This window comes from Heterocephalus glaber, unplaced genomic scaffold, assembly GCF_053883595.1.
Source record: "Heterocephalus glaber isolate CG9 unplaced genomic scaffold, H.glaber_assembly_v1.0 deba00001067, whole genome shotgun sequence".
Classification (NCBI taxonomy): domain Eukaryota; kingdom Metazoa; phylum Chordata; class Mammalia; order Rodentia; family Bathyergidae; genus Heterocephalus; species Heterocephalus glaber.
The window spans coordinates 2,963,438-2,977,563 of NW_028258187.1; the positions used below are offsets into that span (position 1 = coordinate 2,963,438).

General features: G+C 43.5%; 1 protein-coding gene and 1 pseudogene across 2 annotated transcripts in view; both read right to left on the reverse strand.

Annotated features, from left to right (window-relative positions):
* Iars2 (isoleucyl-tRNA synthetase 2, mitochondrial) overlaps nt 1–11,719 on the reverse strand; it is a 38,086-nt gene extending 26,367 nt beyond the window's left edge. The window contains exons 1-9 of one of the 2 annotated variants that reach the window (XM_004867399.3): nt 11,355–11,718; nt 10,293–10,415; nt 9,180–9,339; nt 7,492–7,640; nt 7,365–7,414; nt 7,174–7,283; nt 7,002–7,092; nt 6,183–6,298; nt 916–1,085 (exon numbers count right to left, since the gene is read on the reverse strand). In XM_004867399.3, the coding sequence (XP_004867456.2) occupies nt 916–1,085; nt 6,183–6,298; nt 7,002–7,092; nt 7,174–7,283; nt 7,365–7,414; nt 7,492–7,640; nt 9,180–9,339; nt 10,293–10,415; nt 11,355–11,594 (1,209 nt within the window). In that variant the 5' untranslated portion in view covers nt 11,595–11,718. Of the gene's footprint in view, nt 1–915; nt 1,086–6,182; nt 6,299–7,001; nt 7,093–7,173; nt 7,284–7,364; nt 7,415–7,491; nt 7,641–9,179; nt 9,340–10,292; nt 10,416–11,354 lie in introns of both variants that reach the window. The other variant, XM_087209860.1, reaches the window with a different exon arrangement.
* Nucleotides 3,941–4,027, reverse strand: LOC147828477 (U2 spliceosomal RNA; annotated as a pseudogene).
* Nucleotides 11,720–14,126: the final 2,407 nt, after the last annotated feature.

A 14,126-nucleotide genomic window follows, 5' to 3' on the forward strand; every position in this document is an offset into this window, starting at 1 on the left:
ACTCCCCAGACGTAGTGGCGCACGCCTGTAATCCCAGCACTGGGGAGGCTGAGGCAGGAGGAACACTTTGAGTTCCAGGCCAAACTGAACTACATAGTGAGACCCTGTCTCAAAGAAAACACAAATACAGGGCAGGGGATTTAGCTCAGTGGTTCCAGCGCTTGCCTCGAAAGCGCAAGGTCCCGAGTTCAATCCTCGGTACCAAAAAAAAAAAAATACCCCATAAATAAATACAATAAATAAATAAAAATATATAAAATGCCCAGGGATGTAGTTCAGTGTAAAGGCCTCAGCTTCAACCCCTAGTCCTGCAAAGGAAGGAAGGAAGGGAGTGAAGGAAGGAGAAAAAATGAAAGGAAAAAAAGTAAAGCAGACCTCAGAGGCTGTAGGTGTGGTTCCAGCCCACACAATGAAGCAGGTATTGCAACAAAGCTAGTCACTCGAATTTTCCAGTTGCCTGATGCATATAAAAGTTATGTAAGCTACCAAGTATGCAAAAGCTTTATGTCTACAGAGACAACGCGCATACCTTAATTTAAAACACCTTGCATCTAACAAATGCTAACAATCTTCTGTTCTATTATTGAAAAAGTGCCAAGACATTCACTCAAACATTTGCCACGAACCCTCGATCTGTGAGGAGCGCACATCTACAGATCACAGGAAAGGAGCACAATTAAACGAGGCGTGCGTGTTTGAAAGGGCCTAGTGGTCCCTACTCCTCCACTGCAGTGCCAGGCTAACGCTAGGAACTCTGCTCAGAGTGAAAGAACCCAACTTCAGCAATGCAGACCTAAGCACTGCGCAACTGCACTAGGATACGAACACTCCTATCACCCAGACATAAAAGCCTCATTAGGATCTGTCACTTGCGTCCTGCAAGATGAACAATGAAGGCCAAGTGCAGAGCAGTACCACGGGCAGACTGTGCTGAGCCGCCACTCCATAGTCCTCCATGCCATGAGCTGGGGCCGTGTGCACCAGCCCCGTGCCCTGCGCCACGGTCACGTGAGTTGCAGGTAAGAGAGGCGACACTTTATCTGGAATCAAAGGATGACCACAAGCACCACCTTCCAAATCTATACCTGTGGAGAAAGAAAACCACTATTAGAATGTTCTTGCAGCAGGGTATGGTGGCACACACCTGTAATCCCATCAGTTGGGAGGCTGAGACAGGAGAATCCAAGTTTGAGGCCAGCCTGAGCTATACACTGAGACCCTGACTCAAAATACCAAAAATGACAACAACAAGAGTAAAACAATGAACGGTCTCATATGACAATTCTGCCTCTTTAGGCCTATCAACAGAATGTCAGGTTAAAGGTGCAGAACCCAGGAAAAGACTGGTAAGGCTCAAACCTCCCCTACTCTTTGACGTTCAAGAGGCTGTAGAAAGCAGATGACCATGGTCCCCAGCTCAGGGTGTGGCTGTGGGAACAGTGTTCAGACCTTTTAAGTGTTCCGGACACTTAGCGTGATATTCGCCATACAACAAATGCTTAATAACATTAGCAGTTTTATCTGTGTGCTGCTATTGTAAGAGGTGTCAAGTGAGTCGAAGAAAATGTCTCTGCTTACGTACCACTGTGTAAATTCTGGAATCTAAGGACGAAGACATCTAGGCACCTCTGCGGGAATGAACTTGTGAGACCTAACTAACTCCATTTTAAAGTTTGACTCCATCTTAAAATAAGACAGTGAAGTGGCCTTGACATAAATTCCACTTCACTGAAGTCAACTATTCCCCTAGTCTCCTTTGTGCCCATAAAATAATGATAAAATGTCCTTGCTGTGGGACAACAGATAAAAAAAGAGACACAGCTCCTAACTCAATCCTCTGTCTGCCCAAAAAACAGATGCTCCCAGGCCCATTATCTATAAAACATTCTGTCAATGTGCTGATTGTTCCTTTTTCCCATAAACCCTACATACAGCCACCCCTCAACCCCCCATGCTTGCTAAATATCAACCAATCATGTAACTGCTAAATAAAACATCCCCAAATCTTACAGTAGCCACAATAAAAACCCTGCTGATTTAAAATTTGGGGCTCTCAATCCTGATCCGCTGCGTCGGTGACGACTGAGTGCCCCTGCTCAAGCTTAAATAAATGACCCTCGTGTGTTTACATCAGAATTGGCTCCTCGATTGTCTTTGGGGACTTCGCGATCTGGGCACAACAAACTCACTGCCACCACTTTTGTATTTCTCTAAAAAGGTAAGACACTGTAAGTAACACTTGGCTACTGGGCACCCAGTAACTCAACATAAATTCTCATTTCATTTTCACAACACTATACAAAACAGGTAATACTGTCTTTAATTTACAAACAAGAAAAAGATTCTGGAACAATTAGCAACATCTGGGATCACATGGCTAATAAACAGTTAAACCCAAATTTCAGAGCAAGCCTACTCCGACTTTAATGCTCTACACAATCCTTGTTCGCCTTACCTACGTATCAGCTATTCACTGTCCGGTTCCATTACTGCTTCGCATCTTCACTGTCTCTGGCACTCTGTAAACTCGTTTCTGGGTGTGTGCTACAAATGACTCCAGCCCGGGGAAGAGGGCTGCTCACTTGGCTCTCCTGCCTCGGCCCAGTCGAGCAGCTCCCACAGCCCGTGGCCCTCCGACCTTGCCCACAAGGTGGTCTTCACTCAGACTACAGGATGTTAACTCTTAAAATACTACTCTCACAGAGAACTGCCCCTCTGCTAGGACAGGTTTTTCTGTGTCTCATAATCACAGCTAGGCAGCTCCTTCATATCACCAAAAGACAAAGCAATCTTTTTCATTCTTACATTTAACTTAATAACCTGTTGATGCCTGGCATGGTGGCGTACGCCTGTAATCCCAGCACTTGGGAGGCTGATGAGCAAGGATCACAGCAAGTTCAAGGCCAGCCTGGGCTACATAGTGAAACTCTGTCTCAAAAAAAAAGAAAAATGAAGGGAAGGAGACAGGCCTGGTGTTGCATCCCTATAATCCTAGCACGCAGGAGGATCGCCTCGAGTTCAAGACTGGCCTGAACTACATAGTGAGATCCTGTCTCGAAAAGTAAATAAATAAAGAAACATTTTTTAAAAGGGGGGAAGAGATAAAGGTACGGAGTAAGGAATATCTCCTAACTTTCTGACTGTACCAACAAAGACAAATGTGTTTCAACATCCTGCCTTCACAGAGAAACCTGTCTATTCTGTTACAGTTGTCTGTTTCTACTTCTAATTGGCTTGCGTCTGAACTGATGAGCTCAGAGGGCTTGCCTAACTAGCTACAAAATTTTGAGAATAATGTATGAAAGTGGGTTTTTTTGTTTTTTGTTTTAGATTTTAGTTTTAGTCTCAGTAAAAAGTACATTTCTTAAAAAAAAAAAAAAAGTTGCAATAACCATTACAATTAGCAAATTTAACAGCCAACTCTCAATTCATAACAGGTTTTACTCTGCATCAGATTCTCAACAGTCAAAATGAACCTGAAATACCTATTTTGAAAGTGTAGCTCTACCTGCTTCAAATATTGTGTAAAGCATTACATGATCAAATAAAACTGCACCTTATTTACCATATAGTACAGTTAATAGTAAGAGGTATTTTTATTTTTACTGTTCCAACTTAACTGTCAAAGTGTTATCAAATACTTTGTGAATGTAAAACTAAGCTCTCTTAGAGTCTGCCAAGTGATGCCAACAAAAACACTGTAGGGATATTACCTGACTGGGTTGGCTCTTACCAGTCTTTTCTAAGCGCACATATCAGTTAGGGCTATCAACAGGCGGTAGAGCTAAACAGGTTGAAAGCAACGAATAATTCAACATAGAAAGCAAACTCCTATATCCTATTTCACAGGTGTAATTTAACATATTAGTGCCAGATTCTTTTCCCTCAGACCAAAGTCCCTTATTTTCATGGCAAACAGCTGCTTTGAGATTTAGGAATGAAAAGGTATATTTTAAAAAGTACTAGTATCTCTTAGTATGTCTGTTTGATACTACACTTGATCTCAGCCAAAAGGCCGAGAAGCTATAAGTATGTCTGAGTAGGAGTAAAATAAATGAAATCATGGAATCCACTTTATAAATAGAACACGAGTAATAGAAAACGAATCCAGAATCCAGTCAAGCCACCAAGAAGCAAATAAGCAAATTAACTACATCCCACATATGAACAAAACAGGAACTGACAAATGTGAAAAGGGCCAGATAGTAAACATTTTAGTACTTATTGGTTATACATCTGTGTCAGACTACTCAGCCCTGCCATAGTAGCAGGGAAGCAGCCAACAACAGTATATAAATAAGCATAACTGTGTTCCAACAGATCTTCATTTCTGGACACCAAAGTTGTTGTTCATATATTTTCATCCTTTTCAAAACAGTCTTAACTTTTTTCCAACCATATAAAAATATAAAAAGCCATTTTAGCTTGTGGGCAGGACAAAAAACAGGTGGCAAGTGTCACTGTCTGGTCCCTGTACACAAGCTTACCAGGAAAGAACTCCACCCTTTAATTTCTATATTCAAAAACTGATTCCAGGGCCAGGGATTTAGCTCAGTGGTTTCACCACCTGCTGCACAAGCACATGGACCCGCGTTTAATCCCTGGTACCAAAAAAAAAGAAAAACACAAAAAACTGATTCCATCTTATATCCATTTTCTTTTAAAAAGTTTTCATTCTATAAAAATAAATGCTTTAGATATTTTTTAATCATTCAATTATGTAGAAAAATAATTATACTATATTCCATTTTCAGTTCCATAATACTATTTTAAAGGTGAACTTCCTACTCACATGTTTCTTATCCACTTAACAAAGATGCCTTCTGTTGAAAATAAGTAATTTACTGCTGGTGTGTGTGTGCATGGGGAGGGGACACACTATTATTTAAAAAGTCTCCCAATTAGGGTACTGTGTTAGGTATAGAATAGCTCAAGACAGGACTGCTTGTCCCTATATCAAATAGCTTAATTTCCTCATTAAAAATTTGGTTCAATGTTCCTTTTCCTTCTACTTCATCACTCTGTACTGTATCAATTCCTGTCAGCATATCTGCTTATTGTTTAAAGAGCTTAGATTTATCTACAATTATGTTAGTAAAGATAATATAAGAAAATAAAATTACATAGTTTTTCTTCCTTTTGGTATCAACAACTGGAAGGACAGCTTTCAGTTTTAGTCTTACAGAAAAGTAAGAATTACAGCTTAGTATGTCATCTTTGGATTTAAAGAACAAGATTGACTGTTCTTAAAAAAAAAATAATTGTTCTTTTGAGAAAGGCCTAGTAGATAAAAGGAAAAATGGTTAAGATCACAATGTAAAATTTAACATATATTCAAAGAATGGAGTGAACTCTCATTCTTTAAGACTAGTATACAGATCTTCAAATTTGAAGGACTGAGCTTTAAACCTGGCATATAGTAAACATCCCATTAACTGGGCCACAATAAATCATAAATTTAAGCAATCTATAAAAATTGAGACATGGCCTTGAATATAGTTTAGGCTGACTTTGAACTCAATTCCGCCTCAGCCTCCAGTGTTGGTATTACAGATGTGAGCTATCATGCCTCACTGTAATAAATAAATCCTGATAAAGTGATTTCAAAATCCTATTATATGACTTTTGGTTCAATTTTCTGAAGCCCTTTGAATTAAGGCAGCCCTTACAAATAGTTTTAAATATGTGAGAGAAATCTTACACCCAAGCACAATTTCAAGAAAAATTCACCTTTGAGAATCAAATTATTCAATTGTACCTTTCACACAACATTTTATAATGAAACAGAAATTCTCAATGAAATAACATTAACAAATGAAGTTACCAGAAGTCCTCAGTAATATGACTGATGAGAAAAAGTTTGACATATACTCAATATAAAATCTATTCTAGAGGTCCAGGGATGTAGCTCAGTGGTTCCACTGCCTGCCTCGCAAGCTCAAGGTCCCACGTTTGATCCCCAGTATCAAAAAAAAAATCTATTCTAGAAAGCCAGAGATCTTATCTGCTTCAATCCAAGATTAGAACTGTCCCACAGAGTAGTGAACTCAAATCAGCTCAATATATTTTGGGGGGGTACCGAGGATCAAACTCAGGCAGGCGCGGCACCACTGAGCTACATCCCTGGCCCTCAACTCGGTATTTTGATAACTGTGATGATTTGAAAATCTATAAATCTTTACCTGAAAATGTTGATATAACCTCAAATGTTGTGTCCAAAGTAGAAGCAAGAGAGGTGACTTTATCTGCAGCCACTATGTAGCGGTCTCCTGAGGTGGAACATTTCACAACAGCATACCTAACAAAGAACATGGGGCCAAATCAGTAACCATGGAAAAAGAAGAGCCACAAATTAACATTTTAGCCTTAAATATCGTTTTAGAAAAATTAACATCAAGATCAAAAAGTTGGATGGAGGGCCAGGATATAGCTTAGTGGTTCTGCTGCCAGCACCCCCGCAGGCACAAGGACCCAAGTTCAATCCCCAGTACCAAAGAAAAGCTAGATGGAAAGGGAAGGAAAGGGAAGTTAAAAGAATTCGGATGTGTCATATACATCCACCGACTTCCCACAATGAATGTGATCATTATGTACTGCAAACGTGTACTAATAAAAATAAAAATTTTAGGGTCTGAGGATTTAGCTCAGTGGTTCCACCACCTGCCTTGGAAGCGCAAGGACCTGAGTTCAATCCCCAGTACCAAAAACAAATAATAAATACATAAATAATAAAAATAAAAAATTTTAAGAAGATCAAAAAGTACTATTTCCAGGGCCAGAAATGTAGTTCAGCAACTCAGCACCTCCCTGGCAAACTCCAGGCCGAGTTCGATTCCTGGTACCAAAAAAAGGACTATTTCCAAAATGCTCCATACTTTACACCACAGGAATTACAACTCACTCAACTCCAAGAGGGTGAGGATGGAATAAACTCGGCACGGCACTAATGATGGAGCGAAGCCTCTGTGCAGATAAAGCACGAAATGCAGCGGAGACCCTACCTGGACTGCGGCGAATAGCACACGGCCTGGTTGGCTGGCACTGTCCACGGCTGCGTGGTCCACACCAGCACGCTCACGGGTGCGGCGCCATCTGCGGGGAGAAGTGCCAGCCCATGAGCATGCGCTACAAGCCCACCCCGTGCTGAGCTTCCAAGCACTGCTCACTGCTCACCGAGAAGCGAGGCCAGCTTCAGGGGAGGCGTCCGGAGAGGGAACGTCACGTACACGGAGCGGCTGGCGTGCTCAGGGTTATACTCAAGCTCCGCTTCTGCCAAGGCCGTCCTGAGGGTTAAAGATAGTTCACATAAACCCTCGGAAGCCTCACACGTTTCTCCCCTTTAATCTCTAAGGAACACTCTATACCTTGACGAGGGAGACCAAAACACAGGCTTGTAGGACCGATAAACCAAACCCTGCAAGAGACAAAGGTACTGTGTAAAAGCTGAAATGTAGCACCCACTTCAGCACACTGGGAAAAATACTGTATTACCTTATCATACATCTGGTAAAAGAGTCTCAACTGTTTGGCCTCATACTTCCCATCAAATGTGTAGTAGCAATTATTCCAATCTGCCATTATTCCCCAGCGAATAAATGCTGACTTCTGTTTCTCAATTGCCGCTTGAGCAAATGACCTAGCTAAAGAAGGAAAGAAACGAAAAGCTTCCGAAAGCCAACCAATTCAAATTCTTAAGCATGGGTCAGCATGTAGTGCTCTAATTGCAGGCGTTATCCACAGTGGAGACTTCTTTTTCAATCCTGGGGGTGAACCCAGGGCCTCTGCACTTAGCTACATTATCAGCTCTTTGTATTTGAGACAGGGTTTCACTAAGTCGCCAGGTAGGACTCAAACTTGCAGTCCTCCTGTGTTGGCCTCCCACGTGATTACAGGCAAGACTAGGAAAAATGTTAATAGAGTACTTGAAGGTGTTCACAACTGGAATTTCCAAAGTTAAAATCTTATTACAGTTTTCTGTATTTTCCAGACAATGACCTACATTTAGAAAAACTAAGCTGAAAAATTATTCTTCATCATTTCTTTCTTGAGTTTTTGCTGCTAGCGATCGGAATCCAGGGTCTCATGCATGCCAGGCAAGCACTCTACCACTGAGCTACCTCTCCAGGCCAGCCTTATTCTTTCTTTTTTTTTTTTGGTACCGGGGATCGAACTCGGGACCTTGCACTTACGAGGCAGGTGCAGGAACCACTGAGCTAAATCCCCAGCCCAACCCTATTATTTCTTAATTTAAGGAAAGTCGTGGAGTAGGGGTTTTTTTTGGTTTTTTTTTGGTACCAGGGATTGAACTTGGGTCCTTGCGCTTATGTAGCAGGTGGCAAAACCACTGAGCTAAATCCCCAGCCCTGTAGAGTAATTCTTAATTTATTATACACCAAAAAAAAAAAAAAAATTAACCAGCACATTGAGTCTAAGTCAATGATGGTGTGCTTCACAAGGAAGCAAAAACATCTTCACAATCACAACCTAACAGCTAACATCTAAGAAAGAAGATTCAGGGCCGGGGATTTAGCTCAGTGGTTTCACCACCTGCTGCGCAAGTACAAGGACCGAAGTTTGATTCCTGGTACCAAAAAAAAAAAAAAAAAGATTCCTCTCTGACCAAACCTATGAAGAAAAGGGCCAAGCAAGAGATTAATTCAAAAACAGGTAGGGCCAGGGATTTAGCTCAGTGGTAAAAGCTCAAGGTCCCGAGTTCCATCCCTGGTACCAAAACAAAAAAACAAAACAGGTATTTTAGGATTTATTTTGGGTCAGTACCTCAAATAGATAAACAACTAACAAAAACTGTAATTTAATAAAGTACAAACATTAAAAGTTGACAAATTCAACTGAATATATTCACACCATCTTTCCTTCTATCTCTATACAAAATCAATTACACAAAACCTGAGGGTTCTGAGATACCAAGCAGTTATCAACAGATCTCATTACAAGCAAACCAGCCCTGGCTTTTCCAAGCAACCTAAGTGTTTACAGAAATAGAGATTACAATGGCCATGGTGTGCACACCTGTAATACCAATCTCAACTCAGGAGGCTGAGGCAGAAGACCACAGTTCTAGGCCAGCCTAGAACCTAGGGAAAGACTCTGTCTCAAAAGAACAAAACAAAACGGAAACAGAGATTGCAAATATTAAGGCAGAAATAGAGATCATTTACCTTTCTCTCTAATTTCCATAACTGAAAGATTCTGAGCTTTTCCACCAAGTTCGGATAAAACTTTTATCTCAATGGGCAGCCCATGGCAATCCCAGCCAGGCACAAAGTGGATTTTGGACCCTCGCATCATATGGTACCTATTGGCAATGTCTTTCAAAATCTGCAAAGATGAAATGATAATCATTCAAATATGAAGCATGTTGCCCACAATTTTTAATTTTCTCTTAATGTGATACCATTTTAAAGCACTGAGAAAGCCTAGTTTTAAAAGGATTTTGTAAAATGACCTATTAAATATACCAGTTCAAGTGCTAAACACAGAAGTAACAGATACCTGAACTTTTAAACTGTTATTAACTCCAGCTCAAAAAAATCAAACAAGAGATTTTAAACTGAAAAATGTTATGCTCAAAATTACTGATTTGCTTGAAAAGCTGGAATCCAGAAATGAGCACCCCATTCTGTGATTAAATATTTTTGATCTTTCACAAACAAGAATATATGTAAGTGAACCAGGATTTTCCTTTACCTATGCAAAAAAATGAACTCTACCATTGTTATTGTTCATGCTTGACTACGAAAAACCATGGAATAACTGCAGAATGTACAGTGCACTGGGCTATTTTCCAGCTTCACTGGAAAATATGTCATGTTTAAATTTGTATTTATCATTGTCATTTTTGATTACAAGAGTAATATAAAGTCCTTGTTCAAACAATTAAAATGTTAAAAAAATAAGTATTAAGTTTTTAATCTTAACAAAATTGAGTAATAACACAACACGGCTTTAAAACTTGCTTTTCCATACTTACTTACCAGATTTGGACATCTTTTATGTGGAGATCTACCATATAGAGATCTATCTCATTTCTTTTAAGGTTGTATACTACCTCATTACTGGGATTTACTTACAAGCTTCATTAAGAGTATCTAGTATGGTCACATATGATGCAAGATTAAAACAGGGTAATTAATACTTCTTTTAAATAAACCACAGCTGGCCCTTCTAACAAAAAGCTGTTATGTGCCAATGTAAATTCACATCATCACACGTTTTACCAGGTATTTAGGGAAACATTTTCTCTCAAGTCGGATAATCTAGATTCCAATTACCTTATTTAAAGCATGTCCCACGTGAGGGTCACCATTGGCATAAGGAGGTCCATCATGAAGACAAAATTCTGTCTTTACTTTTCTTTCTCTTTGCCATGAATAAAGTTCTGAAAACCCACATTTCTGGTTAAAAAGAACATCGTATCAATACACACTGCAGTCTTATAAGTTACACCCAACATTTGTTTACTTCTCAACCCATCCTAATCTACTGGTTCCTGAAATATAAAGGAAGATTCTGGAATGCACATCTGCGTATTCTCCTCTTACAGCTCTTCAGCAGTACTTATGGACAGACGAAAAAAGTCCTTTCCCAGCACTCGGGAGGCTGAGGCAGGAGGATCACTGCGAGTTCAAGGACAGCCTGGGCTACATACTGTAGCATGATCCTGTCTCAAAAAACCAAAAAATTAAAAATAAATAAGCCCTCTTCTGCAACCTAGAACCCATCGCTAGTGTGCATTCTGATACACGCAAGAGGATGTATCACGCCAGGTGCAGCGGTTCAGGCCTGTGATCCTGGCACTCCTGAGACTGAGGCGGGAGGAATGACAGTTTGAGGCCAGCCTGGACTCCACAGTGAGACTGCCTCCGAAAACAAGACCAAACTATACCTAACAGATTAAAGTCATGAGAAGCGCTGATAACCACTAAGGCTGCTTCCAAGACAAAAGCGCTGTTCACCAGCACGGGACAGGAGCAAACTCTCAGCCCTGCCCACTCAGCCCTGCAAGGCTCGAGGCTGACGCGCGAAGATAGCTCCTCTCTCTTAGAGGCTTGGACAGGGTGTGAGTGGAAGAACTGTTTGATCGCGTTTGATTAAATGTACCAAGCAGTAAATCCGATTACGAGTCCCACAAGTTGTCGTAAGAGATTGCACTTTTCTTTAAAACCCCACTTTCCGGTAGTTTCCGGCGCAGCTCGGCCCGCGACCCCCCGCCCCATCTCCCCGGTCCGGAGGCGCCGGGGTCACCGCGCCCTCCAGGCCCGGACAGCGCCGAGGCCGCGGCAGGGGGCGGCCCGGGAGGCGACCGAGGGGCCGCGGGCTCCGGTCCGCCGCACCTGCTGGATCTCCAGCTCCGTGTCCGGCTGGCGGCGGCCCGGCAGCCGCATGGGGAAGGCGGTGCGCGGCAGCAGCACGGTGTCTCGGTACCGGCCGCGGTCCGGGCTGGCCGCCAGGTCTCCAGCCCCCGAGGCTGCCCGCACCGGAGGGAGACGCGGGGACCAGGGGGGCCCCCAGCGGCTGCGGGCCACGGCCACAGCCGCCGCCCCCGGCCCGCGAGAGCGCAACCCCCAGCGCATGGCGCCCTCAGCGCCCAGGCAGCTTCCGGAACTTCGGCGCGCTGCAGTGCGCCTGCGCGGAGACCTCGCGCCGCGGAGACCCCAGGGACCCTAGGTTGTGCGCAGGAGTACGCATGCACCGGAGCCGGAAGGGCGTGGCAGCGCGAGGCTTTCCGGGTATCTTTCCGGAGTGGTTCCGGGTCCTTGCGGCAGCCCTATGGACAGCGCCCTCCTTGTAATGAGGTCCCCCACCGCGCGGTGGCGCTCGCCGGCACGCCCCGCGCGCGGGGAAGCTGAAGCAGGAGCATGGCAAGCAAGGGCAATTTAGCAACTGAGCGAGACCCTGTCGCAAAATAAAAAATAAGGGCTAAAAGGGGCTGGACGTGTAATTCAGTGCGAAGCCTTGAGTTCAATCCTCAGTACTGGGAAAAAAAGATTATTTAATACAGTAACCTGTGATACAACTTCAGTTTGGAATCAGTAGAAGTTACCACGGTGCCCCGCACCTCCTCACCCTGGGTTGAAACGCGAAACATCGCCCGCGGGCGGAGCCAGGCCGCTGGTGAGCCATCCTGAGACACCCGTGCGTGGCGCGTGGGCCTGCTGGGAACGGCCTTCCGCATCACAAAGCAGGGGGCCCAGAGCGCTGCTCCACTTGCAGAAAACACTGACAGCTTTACTGCGTTTTCAAACAAAGGTAACCCAGGCTGGCCTCAGACCTGCAACCTTCCGGCCTCGGCCTCCCTAGGGCTGAGAGCACAGATGTACATCACCGCACTTCATTTGAAAACCAGTAGATTTCCTACAGAAGTGAAAGAAGTATGTACAGAAAAAGATACCAGGGAGTGAGAAGGCAACAGGAAGCGCTTGATCAATGCCTGCACGTTACGAGGCAGCCTCCCACGCTGTGCCTCTATTGCCACATTTAGCCTTCAGGCCAGGTGAGATCAGATGCGAGGCCAGGCACAACACAGAGAAACAGTGCTGTCAAGGAGGGCTCAGGAGGGTTCCCCTTTACTTTGGTTTTTAGACAGGCTCCCAACAGCCTGTGATCCTTCTGCCTCAGCCTCCTGGGTGCAGGGATGACAGGTGTGCATCACCACAGCCAGCAAGGATTCCCTTTCTTTCTTTTTTTTTGTTTGTACCGGGGATCAAACTCAGGACCTTGTGCTTACAAGGCAGTCGGCAGCCCCACTGAGGTGAATCCCTGACCCCAAGGGTTCCCACTTTAAAGATAACATCAAGGCAGACAAAGTTAAGTAAGTTGTGAAGGTCACACAACTAAGAAGTAGCAGAGCTAGATTCAAGCCCAGGTGGTTAGGCTCAGGGTCACCTCCCTGGGACCTCACTGCAGAGAAAACATATGCATCACGTTACAAAACTGGACGGCACACACGGCAGACTTGCAAGTTCAAACCCAGCCTGGACAACTCAGCGAAAACCATCTCCAAAGTAACAATTTAAAAGGACTGGGGATGCAGCTCAGCATGAAGGCCCTGGGCTCAAGGTCCAGAACCTCGAGTGCGTACGCACACACACGCACACGTGTGCACACACACACACATGCATGCACGTGCACACACTCACACTCACACATGACTATAAAGAGTTCCTACATATCAAGGAGATAAATATTAACAACCCAGTAGGAAAAAAGGGAAAAGATAACATAGGCAATTCATAGATATACAGAAATAGCCAAAAAACTTCAAGGATGGGCTGGGGATGTGGCTGAGGGGTAGAGTGCTGGCCTTGTGTACTCAGGGCCCTGACTTGGATCCCCAACACTGCTAAATAAACAAATTTGAGAAATTATATAAAATACTAGAAATTATATATTTATAAATTACATAAATTTATATAATTGTAGAAATCATATAAAATTATATAAATAAACAAATTTTAGAGATTATATAAATTTTAGAAATTATGACTCCAACTTTAAGAGTCATAAGCACAACCAGCCAAGATAACATTTCTCCAGATAACAGATTGCAACCAAAGTTAAGCAGTGTGAGGAAGGCTGGGGGTAGCCCAGAACACGCACTGTTTTCTTGCATGCCATTTAGTAATGTCCATCAATTTAAAGATTCTTTTTTTGAGACAGTTTCTCACTATGTATTCCAGGCTGGACTTGAACGCACTGTATAGCCCAGGCTAGCCACAAAGTTGTGGCGATCCTCCTGCCTCAGCCTCCCCAGGGCTGGGATGACTGGCGTGCACCACCACGCCCGGCTTTCTTATTTTTTTCTCCAATGCTAAGTGTTTATAATAGCAATAAAACTTCCTACATGCAACTGAAAAATGACAAGAAGGGACAAAACACTCATTTTATTTTGTGACAAAGACTCGCTAAACTGCCCAGGCTGGCTCCGAACCTGCGAACCTCCGCACCAGCGGGGTTACAGATGCAGCTCGGGAGCGGGCCCTGCCACTCAGGCGCGGCCGTCAATCTCGTCTGGCGCGGCACCCGAGGCGAGCCTGCGCAAAATGCGGACAAGTGGAATTTTCTGGCGCTGCCGGAGTCGGAGCGGGCAGTGGCAAGTGGCTCTT